Here is a 22990-nt window from a genome sequence, read left to right as displayed (position 1 = left end):
TGTAGGCTTAGATATCATCAAGATGCAAAATTTGTTTCATTTGGCGGATTAAAGTGCGTATAAATGCAACTCATTTGGTGGATTTGGAAGTATAAACAGGGCCTGGTTACTCTAGCAGTGCATTCTTGTTTTGATGGGTTATGCATTCAGTCGACCGTGGAATGATATAAAGGCACACCTGTGGAAGATAAGCCTTGTCTAATTTTCCACCTGTTGTTCTTGTGGAATTCTCATCAGCAATTGGCTATGTTTTAGCCTAAGACTTGGTGTTTATTACTTATGCTTTGTCTAACCTTAAAATATCAATGTGCGAAGATCTGGGTTTTTTTTTTTTTTTTTTTTCCTTCTGTATATGCAAGAGGGTACTGTAGAAAGGGACACAAGGCTGCAAACAATGGGTTTGTTTAGTGAAAGAAGTTACTGTGATCAGTGAAGAAGTTGTTGATGTGAGTTAAAGCACATTGTGGTCTCTTGATGGTGTTTGGGTCAAATCTAGTGAGAATTGTGTCGTTGTTTTCAGTCAATACAATACTGATGGCTATTGTTAATGAAATCAAAAGCCCAATAAGCAAAATTATTTTTTCTTGAATATTTGTTGACTTGTTCAATTTCAAACCCGCTCTTTGTAACTTATTTATGTAGTTTAGCGGACAATTTGTTAGAACTGACTGAGTAGCTTCAAGACCCAACTTATCCAAGAAAAGGGGCTTCAAACCCAAATCCATCAACCCCATATGGTTAAGGGAACCACACAGGCTGATTGACTTATAAACAAGTGGTTCATAAGATTTAGTGAGCCATAATAGGTCTTCCAACCATTTGAGCAAAAGGCTCAATTTAAATCCATTGATGTGAAGCAATCCCAACGTCCAATTCTTAACATGTTATTGGAGTCGAATTGTGGGGGTGGTTGTGTTTGAGGCTTAGCAGAGAGGCCGGTTTGTTTAGGCGGCCCAAAAGTAGTCATGTTATTGTTTGGTATGGTCAAGAGAGGATACACATGTTGGTGTAGGTCCAAATAGACCCCACATGGTGTTTGCAATAATGTGATCATGTTTGAAAGGTCTAATGAGAAGTCCGATGTTGATGAGCTCTTGTGCGACGGGGAGTATTGGTGGAATTCACAGTTCCACGTCTAAAAAATATAAAGAGATTGCGTAATTTATAAACAAGTAGTTGTTGGATCCAAACTAACAAGCCAGCCATGATTTTCTTGTGCTGTAAACCATAATCAAAGTCAGCTCGGCTCGGTCGATTTACACTCATGAGTCATAATCCTAGCAAAAGGAAGAATTCGAAATCGGCTCAGTCCATTTACACCTATAAACCTAACAAAAGAAAGAGAGAATTCAAAATGAATCCACACCTAAACATGTATATTATTCAAACGTTTGATGTCTATATAACTAACCCCTGGCCTGTATATGGATCTACCCTGACTCAGTACATTATTGTTCGAAACAAGAACGATTAGCAGGTACGATTAACGTCTTTGTATTGATTTTGATCATATGTAATATAATTATGATGCAGTGAGCTTGTGTTTATCAAGCCCATTTGGGAATGGAAATAGGTTGCAACTTGGTTTGGTTAATACTCAAGGTCCAGGCCCATGGAGTTAGTAATCTCCTCCTTACAAGGATGACAGTGGCTTAGGGCAGAGGCAGATTTTGATATTTGGTAAACTCTTGTTCTTAGTTTCTCTTCTCCTTAGGTTTATCCATACTAGTTTAGGCAAGAGTTAATCGGTATGTGGGGTTCTTACCCTGGGATTATAATCTCCTTATAACCTTGTGTGAGATCTAGTTTCTTATTATAGTTGCTTGTAATAGTTATCAATGGATGTGTTTACGTTTGCTGGAGACTAACTAATATATGTGGGTTTGTTATGATGTTGGAGATATTGTCTTGTTGATGGTGTTGAGATGTGGGGTTGGAGTTGGACACACGGCGGCCATCTTTGTTGTTAAGCTCCACTGTTAGTTTTTGGTATTGCACTTAACATGTTCGACTAAAGGTCTGAACCGTAAAGTGCATCAAATTAGCTAATCTAATCATTGTTTCATTTGTTCTTTGTAGCAGCATGAAGCCAATTCATCTCCTGGTCCTTGCTGCTGGAATGTCAGTAATACTTTTATTAATCATTGAAGCCGCTGATGCCAGGAAGTTTGTAGTTGATCAAGAGGTGAAAAATTACTCCAACAACATATTTGGCAATCAATATCATTTTATCCCAAGTACTACTACTACCACTAAACATGGTGGTAATCGTATTCTGGAACATGCCATGACTGGTGTTTCCGGCAGTACTAGTTCAAAAGACGGACATCATAATCGTTAACTACTGTTCGACTCTCTTCTCCTCTTCTCTTTGCTGTGTTGTTATGGTTTATATAAAAGAATCAAGTGTAGACAAGCTGCAGCAACAACAGTCGGAGAATTTGACATGGGGTTCCTATTATGCTAGCTATTACGTTTGTCTTTTCAGTTGAAGGTTTGAACCATCTTTGTAATTGTAATCTAGCTTTGGTCTGTAATAGAGACTTTTGCGAGATTTCGACCGGTAAGAGAGCACATTATCAGTCTTCTGAATTCCAATCAGACTAAGCAAAGACTTAAGTCTATGCTTAAAAGTCTATACAAATTTATGTATTCATCTTTGTATAACTCAATCCATCACATTATTGTTCTAAACAAGAAGCAGATACTATCAAAGACTGTGTTGATTTGAAGTTCTAGCTTGCTCTACCACTAACAATTATTGATTCATTCTCGTATGCTATTTCGATTCAAGAACAGTAGCAATGTAATTGTCTCAGAATAATCTATACAAATTCACCATGTGCATAGCAACAGGTTAATTAGTGTACAACCAACATATAAAAGAATGAAAACAAGAGAAAAGGAAAGGATGGCACATTTTGCCTAATCGCTTTTCCATCGCGCCCTAATGACCGTCTACATATATGCATCTACAAGGCTATTATGTACTTAAACAATTTGGGCAGTAATGTACAGTTTCTCCAGTCTTAGATACAAGCAAGCAACATTCCCGTTCCCATATTTGTTTCTTCAGATATTTCTCAGAACTCGCAAGAAGTTCCCAACCTTTGCTTCAAACCCATGCACTTTGTGCCCTCGAAAACCTCAGGCAAAAGTTTCTCAAAATTCTCCAAGAAGATTTCCCATTCACCCTCACTCATGTCTCCAAAAGTGATGAATCCAGTTTCACTATTGTTGTAGTTCTGCACTGCATAACTCATGCTCCTAGTCAGTGCCCCGACTTTGTCACCGTTACCATTTCCTTTGACGCTCTTAGTATCCAAATCATCATTACCTTCAATGTCATGGTTATTGTCATTCTCCTCATATAGTGGAGACAAGGTGGCATCATGCAAACCAGGCATTGACTTAACCGAAGAGAACCGTGGAATTTTGGGTGGTTTACCCATCACTTTAGGCTTCTGAAGTTTAGAAGTGTCTTCAACATCGTTGTCAAATTGAAATATTTCAAAATCTTCTTCACTTTCTTCTATCCTTTGATCATGATCGTTTGTCTCATCAATGGATGAATTACGCAGGGTTGCTTTAGCTTCTGCACACAGATTTTCTAGTACACTTACGTTTTCTTCTCCACCACAAAACTCCCTAGTCATCATTTCACCTATGTCAGAAAGGCAGTGCCCAGCAGCAGCAGCTCGCGTCAAGAAAATGGTGCAAAGGACAAATACCCGAATGGATGATTCCCTTAAAGAAGGAACCTCCTTTCTTAAAAGCTCTGCATCTTTGAAAGCATCAAGGTTTGATATGTACTCCAATTCGAATTCTGAAAATGGAACCGAGGCCTGTGGCCAGTGCTGCCACTCAAAATAAGGATCATCTAGCCACTCAGGCAGGCAGAGCCCATGATCTATAGGCACAAGCTCAGCAGCCCCAACTGAATAATTCTCATGCTGGTCATGTTTCTTGATAAGTATGTTTCCGGCATGCCGATCAAGATTCAGGAGTCTTACATCAAAAATCCCAATCCGATGAACTGAAGCCACTGAGAAGCCTGAAGGACCCAATTCCCCTGCGTCAAAATCATGATCTACGAAGCATTGAAGTGAGGCAATCTTATAGGGTGTGGCTGGAATAGCTGATTCATCTCTAATGTGGAATGCAACATGAGAAATCTTCACCAGAGCTGTTGGTGGAACACCTGCAAACCCATCATGGTCAAGCAGATAAGCAGCCAGTTCTCGGATGCCTGTTTCTCCTACACGCACAGAGCGTTTTAAGCCAGGTTGGCCCAACATCAGACCCCCAAAGCCTTTTGGGTTATTGAAGGCTAAGGGTTCTTCATCAATAGGCTTTGCCACAGCAACATTATCACCATTCCTCCCACGCAAGAAGTAAGCGCCACCTAGTCCACTAGACACTGGCAATGGATCCATTCCTGAGGCTATAGCTATGGCAACTTCAACCACAAGAGCACGCACCCTCGCGACTCCACGGCCACCAATAATCTCAATTCTAGGAGTGGTGTCGAACTCTTCCTCCACCTTAGTGGCTAGGGAAAGGCATGGCGTGGAGAAGCTCCGGTGGAAATTGGCAACTTGAAATGCTTCTTTTAGCGAGTGTGCAAGATTGGTTTGGTTAAGTTCGAGAAGTTTGTGATCGAGTTGAGTGAAGGATTGGAGTCTGCATCTCTGAGATGATCTAAACGGCTTGAATCCATGATGTTGATCAATCGCCACTGCCATTTTATAGAATCTCATACAATTGAAAATGACAGCAATGCAAGCCAAGCGCAATTTTCTCAGAGGATCACCAGAGGATTTGCCTTCCAAGGGAGATTAGTTCCCAGAAATCTTCATGGTTAAACAGAGAAACGGTCAGCAAATGACATAACCACAAACAGCTTATATGCATAACGACCAAAATATATGCGTGTGCTAACATTTTGAGTTGGGAAAGAAACTACATGTCATAAAATTGTTTCACAAACCTGAAGACTTTGGTTCCAAATAATGAAGGCCTCCAAAAACTCAAAACAAAATGCATTGCAGATACAAACATATGCAGAAAAACTCAAAAGGAAAAAGTGAGAGATTTTCTAACCCAATAGTTACAATCGGGTGGCAAAAGTCAAGTGCCAGACTCATTTTCCTTCATTTTCGTGTGCAATGTTGAAGGAATGCAACTTGTATCCATTTTAATCCACCATCACCTGTGTACAGGGGGGATGCATGAAATCATAGTTCTTACATCCTTGGATCAAAGACAAAAGCACAAATGGATACCAAAAACAACCATATAGACCAACCTGTCAATCCCTCGCTCCTCCGCTCATAAATCGCGACAATTTTCTGAAATCAAGAGCAAATTGTACGCGAAGATCAGGATGTTAATGTCCTCATGAGAATTCCAAATTAGAATATTGTCAGTTGACATAGATTATTGTTGGATTAGTATGCAAAACCAATCTTTGTGAAATGCTATGGGCCTATGGCAATATATGCGAAATAAAATCCAATGCACAAGAAACCAACAACATGTATGCAATCCCTAACCCCCAAATTGGGTGTTTCACAATTATATTCATGCCCAAACATATAATATAAAGGCATGATTCTCAACACAATCAGGGAGAATAAGTGAAGGAAATTTGAATTCAAACAATTTTTTCTTTTCTGATTTCCATTTTCTCCAGAATCAAACACAGCATGTATGAGAAAAGTATTTACAAACCCGAGAAGAAGAAGTGCCCTGAACACTGATTAAGGCATTCAGGGGAGACCGAAACAGCAATGGCAGCCGCGAGAGAGAAAACAAACCGTCACTGGAAAATTGTTTCCTTCACTGTTTCTTAATAAAGCCCCCTTACCCTCCCTTTTTTTTAAAATTCAGTTGCTCCATCGTGGGACCCGCCCCCGATTCTTCCGGTAACGGCTTTTTCTCGCCATGTCGTTGTCGTTTGTCAACCAACCTTTGCTATAATTATCCCAAACCCTTATGATACGATTTCGAGAGTCGGAGTCGGAGATCTATTGATACGTGGCCATAGCTAATTGGGGGTGTTTGAGTTTCTGGGACAGGTTAGTCATATTAGCTTTTTATATCTAGTTTTCTAAATTTGGGCCGGATTTGAGATTGACGAGGCCCATTACAGGCTGGATTTTGGTCTTATTTTCACAGCTGTGCTTCTGACCGTTTGTTCATTTTTATTTAGCAGTTTCACCTCTTTGAGATCCGGTCTCTACGGCGTAAAATTCTTCAATATGTAGGTTGACCAGAATGCCCTTGTGGATTTTGCCTGCAAATACAGATAAAAGTCTCAAGAAATAAATTATTTGGATGCCAATTGAATTATGAGCGAAGCAAACAGCAGCAAATGCATATTCTTTCATTTCATTTTTTTTTTTTTGCTAATGTTGAACCAACCTAAGTGTCCACTGAACAATTGGCCGGTAAACTCCGGGTCACATGAAAGACCCCACAACTCCTATGAATCAATTAAGACTTGAGAAAACAAATTTGAATACGTGACCTCCCGCTTGCACTACGAGTTACCGCGATCAAATTCTCTATCTCAGCCAACGTTGTTCTTTCATTTCTCTGTTATTCTTTCATTCTTACATTTCAGAAGATGAGAATGCACAAAACAGCAGCAAATGCACGTTAAGAGGGGCCTGCCACCAATGTGGCTTTGACCAGAAAATGCATCTGCTAGCTTAACTCTCTTTTTTTATTAATTGATATTTACATTTTACGGGCACAAACAATGTATATCGACTCACATGTGAGGCAAGCTCTTTGCATTGCTCTCACTCACAAAACTTCTCTGGTTTTGCATGATTCATTTGAATTGTTACGGCAATTGAGTCGGCTGAAAACCAGAGAAGTCAATTTTACCTCAAATGAATTGGTTCTCCTTTGTTGTTATAGATGTAATACAAGAGCTAGGATGAGTGAAAATGCCCATCCGATGGATGAAAACCTGCAGAAGCTGAAAAACAGAATATTAGCACACTAGGTTTATCATTATGGATATTAATATATGCCAATCCCGGGGCAGTATTTTCATAGATGCAGAAGGAATAAAAGTGCTCGAGAAGCAACAAAAGTGAGTGGGAACCTCATTACCTCAAGACTGAAAATTCATGAAAGAAAATATTTTTCAATGACAAAATTACAAGAATGCAACTCATCTGACGAATAGAGTATAAAACAAATTGTATTATATATGCGTTGAATATCATCTTTTGTTTAAATCTAAAAAGTTGGGTTACTAAAAAACACTCACCTGAAGATGGGAATGGTGAGGGTGAAACTGATGGCCTTTTGTCAGAATAGCCTTCATAAGGATTAAGACTTGACGGTGGCTGAACATGAGCAAAAACAACATTTGGCAAAGGACTGGACAAAGGAATTGAACTGGAAACAGGTGCAGTTGAAAGAGAATTGACATGGGGTTCTGATGGAGCGGAGTAGTGAGGAGAAATATATGGTGCAATGGCAGGGGTTAAATGAGACTGTTTTTTGGCTTTCCCGGGAACTCTCCTTCGGTTCCCATTTTGACAAGCAGGATGCTTCGCCTCATTACTTTTCTGTGGAGGAGGTGCAACTTTCCAAGGTGGAGGTGTGGTTTTCTCAATTGTAGGTGCAGGTGCAGGTGCAACTGCAGGAGCCAGTTGGACATCATGGGAGTGATGATGGTGATAATGGTGGTGGTGGTGGTGGTGAGGATGGGGATGGGGATAAGGAAGAGGTGCAGGCGAAGGTGACACTGATGTATCACTGCCATCTCCACCATGAAGAGAGTGTTGCAATATGGATGAAAGTCGAACTTGCTTCACTCTACCGAATACAGTGTTATTAAGGCCAAGGGTTCTTGAATGAGAACCCGTGATAGTCTGCGCAAGCTGCTTTAACCTCGGCATTGAGGGAGTATTTCCAACTGCTAGCAAAACAGATGACTGAACTGTAGTGGGAGGAGCCACTGTTGAACCTTTGGAATTTGATAAGATCACATACAAATTCTGCATCAGCAAAATAAAAACCATCAGAATCTGCATGGCACCTAAAACGACTACAAAAAGCAATTCTTGGAATGGCAAAAGGCATAAAAACACAACTATCTGGTCCCAGAGTTTCCAAGAGATATAAAGCTCTTAAGCTCCGCAAGAAAAACTCCACCACAAAAAAAAAAACCCCCTCAGCAAGCATTATAATATCAAACTCCTCTCTTCAAACAACTTCTTGGGCTCACTCCAGCTCCCACTCCCGGAAAACAAACACCTAGAGAAAAATTCTTATGCAGAAATTGTAAACATTTCAAAATGACAAATACAATCATCATTTTTGAGTTGTCCTCAGACACAGACTGCATTCAAATGGAACATTTGTAACCAGGGAAAAAAATGAAGAAGGGAAATTCACTTGTATTTGATATATAGAAAAGTTCAAGGTGAACTTGAATAGGATTTGCTCTTTCTGCAGAAGAAATGCTCTCTGTGGAGGGATCACAGTAATTCCTCCAGGGAATTTTAACACCTCAAACAAGAATGACTCCCCAAACAGGGACGTTGTCAAGTGCAGAGATGATTGATTCACAACCAAAGCTAGAAAAGATGCCCTGATCCAGCTGAAGGTTCTAAGAATAACACAACCACCTGGTCGAAAGAAGGAAATCAAATCAAGATTAAAGAAAAAGTAAGAAAATTGCAATAAGAACAGCAACACTAACAAGCATCTCAGCCCAATGAGCTTATGGACCCCACTGCAACACCCCCAATACCTACAAGAATTTGCTGGTATATTTTTGAAATATGTTAATAGCGTTTGAAGTTGCGGGAGAGGAGTAAAGATGGTGGTGGTCGTGGTTTATCAATTTTTGTCTTTTATTTAAAAATATTAATATGTAATAAAGGAAAGTGTGATTTAGTACAGTTTCGTACAAAAAACGCGCACTTTAGCTATATTTTTTGTTTCGTGTAATTTGGGAAGTATATGATTATTAAAGGGTACTTGTTGCTTGACAAGTGTTAGCTAGCACCTGCACGAAAATTGTCCCAAAATCATCCTTCAAAAATATAATTTGAGATTGAAAATATCAACACAAACGCAACATAAAATTTACGTGAAAAACTTTAAAATCGAAAAAAAAAATAAAATCTAAACTCAAGAATATCCAATAATCCAAAAGATTATCATAAGTCTCACTTTAACACTCTATGTATTGCAAAGTTTTTTCTACCTTGCACTCTTTCACCAGGTAGGTTTGAACAAAACAATAGAAACTTAATTACAACCCTAGAAAAAAAACTATAGTCTCATCAGTCGTTTGGACACCCACTTAACCCTTCCGAACGACAAATCCTTTTAGATGTGTTTTCCAATATACCTGTCTGGATGCCTCTATCATTCGTTTGGATGGATCTTCAACCTTACTCAATCTAGACACCCAAGCCCCTCGGTCACTTCATTGTTCCTAGATCTAGACATCCAAACATCTAGCACCTAAGGTGTTTGGAGTCTGGACGGCTATAAACCCCTTGTCCAAATGACAACTCTAGAAACAACATTCCAACAACATAACTTGCCTCCACACAATCCGCTAATAGCACCTGCCTCATTTTCCATTGTCTTTAACATCTGTGTAAGTAACAAACTTCTCCTAAATGAGTGCATGCTTTCATTTTAGTGGCCTACTGTTTACCACAATCTGGTTTTCTAAATCTTCTAGTTTAACTCCATCTTAAATGCCAATAACAAAATCCTATCTTTTTAGCTCAATTAGCTGCACACTTGATCTGTGTTTGCAACAGATTCCACAATATATAGGGAGTCTGTTATCTTACCTCTATCCGTATTTTATTTTCAAAACAAATTGGATTAACAACTTTAACCAATAGTTACTAATGAGTAAAGTTTAACAACAATGGACCACCAAACTATGGCCTTCACCAGTCAATAATCTAATGGTATTTAATAGGTCACTTTTAGTCGCACCCCTAAATTTACTAAAGACACCCCAATTTAAGTTGACCACCTATTGTATAAATTAGTTGACAAGAGTCTTTAGTAAACTTAGGAGTGTGACTAAAGTTTACCGTGGTTGGCCATCAAATTGAACCTCTATTGTCAGATTGGATTATTCTTATGAATTGGGCCGTTGTAGAATTTATTTCTTACGGGTTTGACACCTGCTCAGCCGAAATTATTCTATCATCTGTCGTCGAATTTATTTCTTATGAGCCGATTTGATTATCTCATCTGTGTCGACAATTGCCAATCACGGTGACAAGGGCATCACCGACCTTTACTTCCTTTTTTTGATAACTAAAGTAAGTAAAATTACAATTAGAAAATGTACAATATACGAGGAGCATACTAAAAAAAAGTCAGAAAATAATAAGAGAAAACTTCAAAAGATAAGATAAAAACTCTCACAACTAGAACAAGTAGCCTAAGTTAACTAAGAGGTTATAAGTAATACTCTAGAGAGAGAGGAAACCTGACTCAGTAATTAACACAAAAGTTTATAGAGTTGTAGTTTCATTTCACGATGGTGCTTTTTTTTCCCCTTTGAATTTGGTCTAAATTTACATTAAACCTTAAACCAAAAATCTAAAATCTAAAATTTAAATTCTAAACCTTAAACCTAAAATCTAATCCCAACTCCAAAATCCTAATATATACCATTCGAGAAAAACATACCTAATGTAAGTGAGCCGTTGATTAAACACAATTACATTGCATATAAGAGATCATCTACCCATTAGGTCATGGATTCAAATCCTACCCCTTCCCAAATCCATGTTTGAGCTAGTTATAGCTAATAATATAATGGGGCCCACGAGCATGCTTGGCCCAATTAGCACACTAATTCACTCTGACGTGGCGTTAAGTCGGTGCACAGTGCACACTTGACAGTAATTCAGAAACCGCAGGAGGAAAACCCCAGAGAGCCCCGTACCTTTTACGAGGCATGTGATTTTTTTACTGTTCACACTGTTCACACCCTCATAATCGTCCTTCGGTTTCCCTCCTCTCTTCAACACAATTCCCTTTCTCGCACACTCAAAATCTTCCACTCAGCTCAAAATCTTTCTCTATTCTTGCCCTAATTTCTTCTCATTTCGTTTTCTCTCCGGAACGGAGATGGCTAGAAACGTTGTTTCCGACGAGGATGAAAGAGGTGAGTTCTTGGAAGAAACACTTGATTTCTTCGTTGAAATACGGCATATTTTGTGTGATGTCGGGATATTAGCTGGTATTTGGGTCCATTTTTTCAGATGAGGTCGGGCTTGAAGACGAGTACGAGGATAGGGAACCTTTGGACGCCGAAGAACTCGATAATCGGGATGAATATGAAGAGGATGAGGAGGAAGGTAAGGGTTCCATTTTCATGAATATTTCGAAATTTTTTTGAGGATTTTGGGGGTTTCCGTTTGTTTTTTTTTTTTTAATGAGTGGCGGTTTTTCTGGGGGTTTATGGGATCATAGCTTCGTTAGGGTTTCTGCCTTCTTCCTTCGTCGTGTTAATTGATTTTTGCATGTCCGGTAAGAAAATGGGTAGTTTCTTGAAGATTTTCTCTGTACTTTTTTTTGGGGTTGGGGGCGGGGTTATTTACTTATATGGTTGTGGAGTATACTACGGTTTCGTATAATTTGGTAGCGTGTAGATTTTGTATAATACAGTTGCTTTTATGGTCTTAGATCGGCAGAACGATGGGTATTTTTTAGTTTCATATTGCTGACGTTTGGCAAGGGAAGGGACATGCTGTGAGTGGTATTGGCATTAATGCAAAGAAGTTGCTGTTTGACGTGGTTAATGCCAATACAAACCAGTTCTGTAGCTGTGTTCCTTCTTAAGGAAAATTTTATAAGTCTCTTTGAGTTTACATTTTTCAATTGATACACTGTGACTTTCTGTCACCATTTATGTGTTTGTATTTTTGTTTTTGTTCTCACATGCACTATATACTGTATGTTCTATCTGCTTGAAACTCTTAGCTATTCTTAGTGCACTAGGAGTTAAGTGCATTACCTATTCTTGGTTTTTGCAGAAAATGGGCAAGATTTTTATGAGAAGGATGGCTTTATAGTTGATGATGAGGAAGAAGAGGATCAAGACGAAGAAGAAGAAGAGAGGGTGAGCAGCGATGAGGAGAGGCAGAAAAAGAAGAAGAAAAGGAAGAAAAAGTGATCTTTTTTCTTCCATCATAAATTTTCTTATTTTATCCATCATGAATGACATACCATGAATAATTTTCCACAGATGTGTGAGGGAAAAAAAGTTAAATGGTTTTTGTGAACTATTGGGCAAACGACTGTTTTACAGTGTTTTTATTTTAACTTAGGCTAGTTATTGTATTTTCTTCTCTTCCTCACATCCCCACCCAATCAAAACATGGGTGTTTCAGTAGTTTTTTCTGGGCAATTGAATAATATATTAATATTTAATGTTCCTAACGACTTCATGTAAAACTTCTTAGAGAAACGGAGGATGTACTTGATGAAGATGACTATGAGCTGCTTCGGGATAACAATGCATTTTATCCACGTATGAAGGTTGTAATTCGTGCTCCAAGTTTTTCCTTAATATCTATTTTCCCATTAACTTGTACTTTCTGCTTGCACCAGGAGATGTTTGCTTGAATAACTTGATTTTTTTTTCTTTTTTAGGAGAGCAAAAAATTTAAAAGATTGAAGAAAGCTCAGAGGGATTCAGGCAATCACTCTGGATTTTCTGATGAAGAGTTTGATGGAAGTGGTAAAGGTGGAAGGACTGCTGAGGAGAAGCTTAAGCTCCGCTTATTTGGTGATGACGAAGGTATTCATAGTTGATTTTTCTGCTCAATTGTTATGTGCGTATTTTAAGGGAAGTTAATAGCAACATGATACTGTAGGTGGACCGCTTGAGGATATAGCTGAAGAGGAGGAGCAAGCAGAAGAAGAGGAGGATGCAGACATTGGCGAGGAGGATGAAATGGCTGATTTTATTGTTGATGAGGAAGAAGTTGATGAGAATGGAGCTCCTGTGAGGTATAACTTGTATGATCATCCTTTCTGTCCTCGTATATAATACATAATGGGATTTTCTCCTTATTAATTCATTTATTATGTAGACGGAGAAAGTTGGGGAGAAAGAAAAATAGACAAGCACCGGGAGTTTCATCATCTGCTTTGCAGGAAGCTCATGAGATATTTGGTGATGTTGATGAACTCTTGCAACTTCGGAAACAGGGTCTAGAGTCCAGTGAATGGAAAGAAAGGAAACTTGAAGATGAATTCGAACCGATTATCCTTTCGGAAAAGTACATGACCAAACAGGATGAGCAGATCAGGGGGACTGATATTCCAGAAAGAATGCAGGTTTTGTGATATAATCAATGTAGACACGAGCACACACAAATTTCTGTTCATTCTATATTTCCTGTTGCCTATGGATGTGAACTTGTTCTTGTTTGTAGATCTTTGAGGAAAGCATTGGTCCTCCTTTAATGGATGAAACTAGTCTGTTAGACGAGAGCAGCTGGATAGATAATCAACTGAATCAACTTCCAAGTGGTGTGGTACCCTTACCGATTGATGATAAAAAGCCGGCTGTAAACAGAGATGATATTATAAGATTCTTGGAGCTAGTGCATGTGCAGAAGCTAGATGTTAGTACTTGATTTACTGTCTTAACTCTTCATGTATGCATTTTAGTATAGAAAACCCATGGCTTAGTGGTAAAGTTGCTTTATCACAATCTAGGGTCACATGATCAAATCTTGGAAATGACCAACTTGATTTGGGGTTAAGGCTGTGTAGATCTTGCCCATCTCCAACCCTTCGTCCATAGTGGGAGTGGGAGTCTTGTGCGTGGGAGTTGTTTAACATTTGTATAGCTTGATGAGTTGATGTGGTATTCTTCTTGAACTGCCATTTCATTATGTCTTTCAGATTCCTTTTATTGCAATGTACCGGAAGGAAGAGTGCCTCAGCTTGTTGAGAGATCCTATGCAGCATGAAGATGATGGCGAGAATGAGGATAGATCTGGGTTAACAACCACACTAAAATGGCATAAGGTAAAAAGATTCTTGGGAACCAACAGTGCTTTGCTTTTTGATAAATTGTATTTTTTTGCAGCATCTGAAAAGTAAATTTGTGTTAATTATGTAGTTACTTTGGGCAATTCATGACCTAGACAGAAAGTGGTTGCTTCTTCAGAAGCGAAAGAATGCACTTCATTTATATTATAATAAGCGATTTGAAGAAGAATCTCGCCGGATATACGATGAAACAAGACTCAACTTAAATCAGCAGCTATTTGAATCAATTGTCAAGTCACTTAAAGCTGCAGAATCAGAAAGAGAGGTTGATGATGTTGATGTGAAATTTAACTTGCATTTTCCTCCTGGTGAAGTTGGTGTGGATGAGGGGCAGTATAAAAGGCCGAAAAGGAAATCACAGTACAGCATCTGCAGTAAGGCTGGGCTTTGGGAGGTTGCCAGCAAGTTTGGCCACAGTGCTGAGCAATTTGGACGAGAGTTATTTTATGTGGAGCTGGTAAGTTTGTATTTACTTTACTTTTATTTTGTTTTACAGAATTGTAATGCTTCTGCTTCATTTGACTCTAGAATGATGAATTGGAAGATGCTAAGGAAACGCCAGAGGAGATGGCATCGAACTTCACTTGTGCAATGTTTGAAACATCTCAAGCCGTCCTCAAGGGGGCCAGGCACATGGTAATATATCCATGTTCTTGCTTTGTGTATTTGTGAGTACAAAATTATTTGATGCATCATGCATGCTAATCCAAAAAACAAATTGTTTGCTGTATGGTGGTCGATCACAGTTCATGTTTTAACTCCTTTTTTTTTTACTGGTTTTGCAGGCTGCGGTGGAGATAAGTTGCGAACCATCTGTGAGGAAATGGTTCCGTGGTTTCTTTATGGAGAGGGCTGTTGTATCTACAAGTCCAACTCCTGATGGGAATTTGGCTATAGATTCTTTCCATCAGTTTGCTGGAATTAAATGGTTGCGTATGAAGCCACTGAGTGCATTTAAGGATGCACAATGGCTGCTTATCCAGAAGGCTGAAGAGGAGAAGCTGCTTCAAGTCACTTTCAAGCTGTCTGATGAAACTCTTAGTGTGTTGAAAGAAGAGTTTGATGGGCATTATCTTAGTCGCGGTGTTAGTAAATCTGCTCAAGTTTGGAATGAGCAAAGAAGGTTGATATTGCATGATGCAATATATAGTTTTCTTATACCTTCCATGGAGAAAGAAGTACGATCACTGTTGACTAGTAGGGCTAAAAGTTGCTTACTTTTAGAGTATGGTAATGCATTGTGGAATAGAGTCTCTGTGGGGCCATATCAAAAGAAGGAAAATGATCTTTCTGACGATGAAGCAGCACCAAGAGTGATGGCTTGCTCTTGGGGCCATGGGAAGCCAGCGACAACTTTTGTCATGCTGGATTCATCAGGAGAAGTGCTAGATGTGTTGCATGCGGGGTCTCTCTCTTTACGATCTCAAAATGTTAATGACCAGCAAAGGAAGAAACAAGATCAACAACGTGTTTTGAAGTTCATGACGGATCATCAACCTCATGTCGTCGTTCTAGGAGCTGTGAATGTGTCCTGTATTCGGCTTAAGGATGACATTTATGAGGTAAGAACTGCTGCACTATTCTCGGTTGTCATGGTATTTTTAATAATGACCTATAGAACTGAATTCCTAGATGCTATGCGATACTATGTTAGACAGAACTCTGGGTCGTGCCAACAGTCCATTGTGAATTTTTTCGGCTTTTAATCATTTTTTCCCTTTTGGTTTCCAGTAAAATGTCAATGATGCTTCATGATATCTATTGTACTTTAGAGTGCAGAGAATACCAGCTCTCTGGCAGTCTGGCCTCCCTTTCATGCAATTAAATTGTTGTATTCTTGAAGATTTTTTTTTATTGTCACCATGGCTTAGTTACACCTCTTTCATGGGCAGATTGCCTTCTTTATAATTTAAGTTGCTTAAGAAGATGTTTGTTGTGCTATCATTTAACTGGTTTGAACAATCTAAACCATAGGCTTCTCATGCCTTTTATTCTTTCTCATTTCGTTGGCGGCTCAAGGCTACCTTTTTACCTAGGAATTAAATTTTTTTCGCTTAATTTATTGACAGACTATTATTTACCCTAAGTTTGGCTGAATATGCAACTTTTATCATACTTGATAGAATTATGGGATACGAACCGTAGAAAATTCACTTGTTCTGAGTTCTGACTACCTTGCTAATCGTTTTAAAACTGAATGGTCACAGTTGTTACTGTGTTTGAAGCTAAACATAATTATCATCTATTCCAAAGTGGCTTCATTTTCATTGCCTCACTTCCCCTACCTTTTCTTTTTGTCATGGATATTTAAATGATGGGTGGTTTTCCATGGATGCTCACAACAAATTTTTATCTGAATATTGAGACAAGTTTTAGCATGATTCAAGTTGCTGGGGGTTTGAATTTTATGTGATTGTCTAGCATACGTCGAGTTATCCAATGCTCAGAGTGATGAACTTGGTTTCTGTCACTATCCTAACAGCTACTCTGCAGAATAATATATAATTTTTTGTGGGTTTTGATATGTCCTCTTTTGGCCAAAAATGGATTTCAACTTTTCAGGGCTCTTGTTATGTCCCCCCTTTCCCTTCTATGCTATTTCATGCTAATTATCTTTCTGTTTTCACTAAGTGTTAGTAGTTTCTTCATAATTTCATGTGGTGTCTATCTAATACATGTTTCTTTGATCAGATCATTTATAAGATGGTTGAAGAAAATCCTAGAGATGTTGGTCATGAGATGGATGAGCTGAGCATTGTATATGGAGATGAATCTCTGCCTCGCCTTTATGAAAATTCTCGTGTATCATCTGACCAGTTACCTGGACAGCCAGGTAAATGCACTGTGAATGTTCCTTTGAGAAGGAAATAAAGTGATCCATCGAAAGCAACCAAGAGGGTGTCACCCTTTTGAAATCATTTGCAGGATAGCTTTTCCGTCTGTATGGATATGACAAGATCCATTGTACCAAAAAAAGGGAGTTAAATCTTAAAAAGGGTTAAACCTTTTATCCTTTAACATGTCAAAAAGAGTTTCCACTCCGTCAATAGCTTTCTTGTTTCTTCTCTCCTAATGAATGAATGGAGTAAAGATATGGTTTGTACTTTTGCCCTGTTTTTCTTTTACCAACTTGCAAAGCCTTTATCTCACTCTCTACCAATGCCATACACATAAGATTCAAAGCCATGTCTCTCAGTTTGCTAACCCCCTCTTTTATTTTTGAATATAAAAGTTTTATTAACGGCACCAAGGGGGGTGCAACCCAGGAACAAACCAGTTTGCTAACCCAATCAGAAGTAGGTATCTGACTCTCTCCACTTTTCTTTAAGTAGGAAACATCTATTGGCCAAGAAAGCAGTCACCCAATTCACACCGATGAGCCTCTTAATTTTGAGCATGCTTGTAGATCTTTTATAGTTTTAAATTAAATTTTTTTTTTTATGTTTCCAGGCATTGTCAAGCGGGCTGTTGCTCTTGGACGATACCTTCAAAATCCACTGGCAATGACCGCAACTCTTTGTGGACCAGGGAGAGAGATTTTATCTTGGAAACTTGATCCTTTAGAGAACTTTCTCACTTCTGATGAGAAGTATGGAATGGTGGAACAAGTGATGGTAGATGCTACAAACCAAGCTGGCCTTGACATTAACTTGGCTATGAGCCACGAGTGGTTATTTGCACCTTTGCAATTCATATCTGGGCTTGGGCCTAGAAAGGCAGCTTCCTTGCAGAGGTCTCTGGTAAGAGCTGGGGCTATATTCACACGAAAAGACTTTGTAACAACCCATGGACTTGGTAAAAAAGTGTTTGTCAATGCGGTTGGTTTTTTGCGTGTCCGGCGGAGTGGGCTGGCTGCTAGCAGCAGCCAGTTCATTGATTTATTGGATGATACGAGAATCCATCCTGAATCTTATGGGGTGGCGCAGGAGTTAGCAAAAGATGTTTATGATGAAGATGTCAATGGGGATACGAATGATGATGAAGATGCACTTGAGATGGCAATAGAGCATGTTAGAGACCGGCCTAACTTATTGAAAAGCCTCAAAATTGATTCCTATCTGGAGAGCAAAAACCGTGAGAACAAGAGAGAGACATTTGATGATATTAGAAGGGAGTTGATGCAAGGTTTTAGGGATTTTCGTAAAGCTTACAAAGAACCAAGTCAAGATGAGGAATTCTACATGATTTCAGGTGAAACTGAGGTTACGTTGGCTGAAGGTATTATTGTGCAGGCTACAGTCCGCAAGGTGCTAAGTCAGAAGGTTATCTGTGCTCTTGAAAATGGGTTGACTGGAATGCTAATGAGGGAAAGTGTTGCCGATGATAATGTTGAGTTGTCTGATCAGCTACATGAAGGGGACATACTGACTTGCAGGATTTCATCAGTTCTGAAAAACAGATATCAGGTTTTCCTATCTTGTAAAGAGAGTGATATGAGAAACAACCATTATCAGTACGCTCAAAACCTTGATCCCTATTATCATGAAGACCAGAGCAGTGTGCGAAATGAGCAGGAGAAAGCTCGTAAAGAGAAGGAGCTTGCCAAAAAACATTTTAAACCAAGAATGATTGTTCATCCCCGTTTCCAGAATATAACTGCTGATGAAGCAGTGGAGGTGTGTTGTAAATTATGTAACGATCAATTTTTTTGATTATGCTTGGATATGGTACAGTTAACTGAACCATGGACTTGTATAATAGCTTCATGATTTATGTTTGAGTTACTTAGGTATCTGAGATACTCATCAATTATTTCTATACAGTTGTTGTCTGACAAGGATCCTGGTGAAAGCATTATACGCCCAAGTTCTCGTGGACCTTCGTATTTAACTCTAACACTGAAGGTGTTTGATGGAGTTTATGCTCACAAAGACATAGTTGAGGGTGGAAAAGAACACAAGGACATTACAAGCTTGCTTCGCATTGGGAAGACACTGAAAATTGGGGAGGATACTTTTGAGGACTTGGATGAGGTCAGTCTTCTTTTTCATGGGAATTGCTTTTGGTAGCCTCAGATGATCCTTTTGATGATGATATCTAATGGTTGAAAATCATAGTGTTAATATCAACTGGTGAATTAGCCTTTTCATCTACTCAAAATAAATAACAGATATACACCCATAACGTTTTATTATCTATAGAGATTATAACCTGCCATTTGGTAAAGAGAGGACGTCTCCCTCATTATCATTGATGTATGAAATACTTCTGTGCTTAGATATGTAATTAAACTGCTTAGATTTTTGTATGATTTTTGATGCTGGCACATGCACTTTAGAGTATGGTTTCTCTTGTCGCACATTTTTGTGTGGGTGGTGTGACATAATTTCTGATGAGTATGAGTGTGCCTGTTGTGGAGCAAGAATATGATACCTAATCTCTGCTTTAACAATGTAGGTAATGGATCGATATGTGGATCCCTTGGTGGGTCATTTAAAGGCTATGTTAAGTTATCGCAAGTTCAGGAGGGGCACTAAAACAGAAGTGGATGAGCTTTTGAGGATTGAGAAATCAGAATATCCAATGCGGATAGTATATGCTTTTGGCATTTCTCATGAGCACCCAGGCACACTCATTCTAACTTATATACGTAGTACAAATCCACACCATGAATATGTTGGTCTATATCCAAAGGGATTAAAATTCCGGAAAAGGATGTTTGAAGACATTGATCGGCTTGTGACATATTTCCAGAGGCATATCGATGATCCCTTACATGATTCGGCACCGTCAATCAGATCAGTTGCCGCTATGGTGCCAATGCGAAGCCCTGCAACCGGGGCATCTGTAGATAGCGGCTGGGGTGGTTCCACCAATGAAGGTGGTTGGAAAGGCCAGTCATTTGACCGAGATCGATCTTCTACTCCAGGTTCAAGAACAGGTGAAGCTTTAAAATATATAAATTCATATCTGTAACTGCCATCTTTTGCATGCCATTACTTGCCTTAACACAATTTCTTTTAATGGTGTTTGCAGTTTTAATTGAAATAAAGTACCTGTGTTCATCTTTGGTTTTGCAGCTTCTTATTTGTGACATCGATTGGAGTTGTCATCTTTCTTGAGGTTTTTATTTTTTTTAATATTACCCTTGCTTTATATAGTTGAGAGTTTTGTTTATTTTATTCTTAGAATCAAATTTTTAAGTACGATATTTTATTGAAAAAAGATGAGCAACTCCCATATGCAAAGCTTCCTCAATGGGTGGGGTCGGGAACAGCAAGATGTATACAGTCCTTATCCCCGCACAATATGTGGATAGGCTGTTTGGAGGAATTGGACCTTACCCATACATAATATGTGGAGAGGCTGTTTTCAAGAATTGAACTTGTGACCTCTAGATTGCATGCCAGTGCAACTCTACCACTAGGTCACATGTTATTTTATTGTAAACGTGGAAAAATGTAAATGAACTTCCTTACTAAATTATTTGTATCACTTTTCTCATGGAGTTCATTTAAATTCTTGGAAATCCTACTCTACAAGAATCCTCATAGTTGGTGCTATGCTTCTGGTTCTGATAACAAGCAGTGCTTTCCTGTTATTTGTTGACGAACCGTGGAAATGGTTATCTAACATAAAGGGTTGCTGCCCTTCCCCATTCGTGCTTCTTTTCCTCTGAAATTTGCATTTTCCTGTCCGGACTTTTTTTTTTGGTCTTCTGATGTGGTAGATATGATGTTGTGTTCTCTGCCCTTGTCAGTATTGTAAAGCATAATATGTATTTAATTTTTTTGTTCGATTTCCTTCGACTTTTGTTTTGTCATTCATGTGACGTGGAAGGTGTATTATGATGGCTGTTCTGGTATGCTCTGTATTCATATTGTTTTTGTTTTTCTTCATTGTTTTTGGTGATGTGTGAACTACTTGCTAGAGAATACTAAAATCTTGATGCTATGTAGCTGTGGCTGGATGAAAATTTTAATAGCCTTGTCTGGGACCTGGCGATTTTCTGCAAAAATCACAAAGTTTGTTCTAATTTTGTGCCTCTTTCTTGTGCTCCTTATTTTTATTCTCTCTGTGTACGATTCAGATTAACTTCTTTGGGTGGTTTGCTTATTACTGTTCTCTGTCTAAACCTGATTAATTCTGTGTTGCATTTACAGGTCAGAATGATTACAGAAATGGTGGTGGGCGAGATGGGCATCCGAGTGGGTTACCAAGGCCATACGGTGGGCGTGGACGTGGTCGAGGTCGAGGCTCGTATAACAGTAGCAGAGGAAACGGTGCCGACAATGAGAGGCAGGATGGTGGCTATGATACTACTACTAAATGGGATTCAGATAGCAAGGGTGAAAATGATGGATGGACCAAATTTCCAGGTGCTAAGGTTCAAAACTCTCCAGGCAGAGAAGCTTTCCCAGGTGGTTGGGGCACTGGTGGTAGTGGGAGTGGTGGTGGCAACAATACTGGCTGGGGACAAGATAGTGGTGGTGGCAACAATTCTGGTTGGGGACAAGGTAGTGGTGGTGGAAGTGGTGGTGGTGGTGGTGGTGGTGGTGGTGGTGGAGGAAGTGGAGGTGGTGGAAGCAGTTGGGGTGCTACTGCTGGTGGTGGCGACAACAATGCTGGCTGGGGACAAGGCGGTGGCGGTGGTGGTGGAGGAAGTGGAGGTGGTGGTGGAAGCAGTTGGGGTGCTACTGCTGGTGGTAGCGGCGGCAACAATGCTGGCTGGGGACAAGGTAGTGGTGGTGGAAGTGAAGGTGGTGGTGGCGGAAGCAGTTGGGGTTCTACTGGTGGTGGTGGCGGCAACAATGCTGGCTGGGGACAAGGTAGTGGTGGTGGTGCTACTGCTGCTGCTGGCGGAGGGGGCGGTGGCAACAATGCTGGCTGGGGACAAGGTAGTGGTGGCAGCAAAAAGGGAAATGGTGGTGGCAGCAGTTGGGGAGCTGATGGCGGCGAAAAGGGAAGTGGTGGTGGCAGCGAGAAGGGAAGTGGTGGTGGCAGCAGTTGGGGTGCTGCTAGTGAAAAGGGAAGTGGTGGCAGCAATACTGGCTGGGGACAAGGTAGCGGTGGCGGCGGTTCTGAGGATGGGGGCTCTGGCTGGGGTACCAGTTCTAAGAAAAGCTCTACACCATCAAGACCCGACAATGGGTGGTCTGGAGGCGGTGGTGGTGGTTGGTGAATGTAGAAATCTGGTCTGGTTCAGAACCTTGATTTAGTAAGCATATCACGGTGGTTTGGTAACTTTAGGTTTTCGATGAAGCACGAGGGATTTTAGTCTTTAGTTTTCCTCCAAGTCTTCTTGACATCTTTATTTTCCTGGCTGATGGAATGCCTAAATCAATGAAAATTCTTGTACTGGTGGAACAAGTCTGCTATACATATATGATCCATTATCTGCCATTTTAATTCTCTTCTTTTTCACAAACTTTACTTATTAAGTTGATGGTCACCACTCACCACTCATCCATGGTGCACATAGCATCTTAACAAAGCCAGGGTTCCCCCTTGACCAACTATTGAATCAACTAGAGAATCCTTTTCTTCATTTAAAGAAGTCCAATGCAGCTTTAGGGCAATGTATGGTTCAGTTTCAGTTGGAGGCTTCTATCGTTTTCATATGCATCATCAGTTATCTATCAATAACTCAGTGGCAAAAGAAGGTAGTATTACTAAAGACTTCCCGAATATCTGGTGGGTAGCAATACTGCAATAGGATATAAATTAAACAAGCCATTTTATACATTCAATTTTGTTATAACGATTAACGACTAGAAATCATAGTTACAACTGGAAAACCTTCGAATAAACAGTCATTAATTGTACCTGTTCAGCAATCAGTGCTTGGAGCTATCTAGATTCTGAGGAAATTTCTTCCTGGTCGATCCAGATACTGGGCACATGAGCTACTTTCAGCCAATCGTCACCTCTCTCATTGCACTGTTCTTTAAGTAGAGGGCAA

General features: G+C 39.6%; 3 protein-coding genes and 1 long non-coding RNA gene across 10 annotated transcripts; 2 read left to right on the top strand and 2 right to left on the bottom strand.

The window, feature by feature from the left end:
* The first annotated feature begins 1151 nt into the window (after nt 1–1151).
* LOC120012207 lies at nt 1152–2625 on the top strand. Of its 4 annotated transcripts, none has more exons than XR_005471229.1 (4): nt 1152–1477; nt 1553–1680; nt 1901–1989; nt 2080–2625. It is a non-coding gene; the product is annotated as an uncharacterized LOC120012207 (long non-coding RNA). The 4 variants fall into 4 exon arrangements; XR_005471230.1 differs by having other exon boundaries at nt 1156–1477; nt 1574–1680; XR_005471228.1 differs by lacking the exon at nt 1152–1477 and having other exon boundaries at nt 1485–1680.
* Nucleotides 2079–5920, bottom strand: LOC120012206 (phosphatidylinositol 4-kinase gamma 8-like). The gene is made up of 4 exons (XM_038863520.1): nt 5734–5920; nt 5309–5351; nt 5104–5212; nt 2079–4853 (listed from the first exon to the last, which is right to left on the bottom strand). Exon 4 carries the CDS (start codon nt 4758–4760, stop codon nt 3084–3086), a length of 1677 nt encoding a protein of 558 aa, XP_038719448.1. The 5' UTR covers nt 4761–4853; nt 5104–5212; nt 5309–5351; nt 5734–5920; the 3' UTR covers nt 2079–3083.
* A 175-nt stretch (nt 5921–6095) lies between these two features.
* On the bottom strand, nt 6096–8860 carry LOC120013793 (dnaJ homolog dnj-5-like). Of its 2 annotated transcripts, XM_038865727.1 has the most exons (4): nt 8732–8860; nt 7289–8657; nt 6898–6991; nt 6096–6298 (listed from the first exon to the last, which is right to left on the bottom strand). In XM_038865727.1, the coding sequence occupies exons 2-3, from the start codon at nt 8058–8060 to the stop codon at nt 6945–6947; spliced, it is 819 nt and encodes a 272-aa protein (XP_038721655.1). In that variant the 5' UTR covers nt 8061–8657; nt 8732–8860; the 3' UTR covers nt 6096–6298; nt 6898–6944. The 2 variants fall into 2 exon arrangements, with proteins under 2 accessions (XP_038721655.1, XP_038721654.1); XM_038865726.1 differs by lacking the exon at nt 6096–6298 and having other exon boundaries at nt 6647–6991.
* A 2094-nt stretch (nt 8861–10954) lies between these two features.
* Nucleotides 10955–22437, top strand: LOC120012063 (transcription elongation factor SPT6 homolog). 3 transcript variants are annotated; one of them, XM_038863307.1, is made up of 18 exons: nt 10955–11185; nt 11283–11378; nt 12057–12192; nt 12486–12561; nt 12676–12823; nt 12900–13035; nt 13119–13365; nt 13464–13655; nt 13939–14064; nt 14159–14545; nt 14617–14724; nt 14874–15650; nt 16780–16921; nt 17539–18704; nt 18852–19061; nt 19486–19969; nt 21192–21806; nt 21864–22437. In XM_038863307.1, exons 1-18 carry the CDS (start codon nt 11149–11151, stop codon nt 22208–22210), a joined length of 5430 nt encoding a protein of 1809 aa, XP_038719235.1. In that variant the 5' UTR covers nt 10955–11148; the 3' UTR covers nt 22211–22437. The 3 variants fall into 3 exon arrangements, with proteins under 3 accessions (XP_038719235.1, XP_038719236.1, XP_038719234.1); XM_038863308.1 differs by having other exon boundaries at nt 21192–21857; nt 21927–22437; XM_038863306.1 differs by having other exon boundaries at nt 21192–22437.
* The last annotated feature ends 553 nt before the right edge of the window (nt 22438–22990 follow it).

The sequence above is a fragment of the Tripterygium wilfordii genome, chromosome 13 (genome assembly GCF_013401445.1).
Source record: "Tripterygium wilfordii isolate XIE 37 chromosome 13, ASM1340144v1, whole genome shotgun sequence".
Taxonomy (NCBI): Eukaryota; Viridiplantae; Streptophyta; class Magnoliopsida; order Celastrales; family Celastraceae; genus Tripterygium; species Tripterygium wilfordii.
This window is presented reverse-complemented; position numbering and strand designations above follow the sequence as displayed.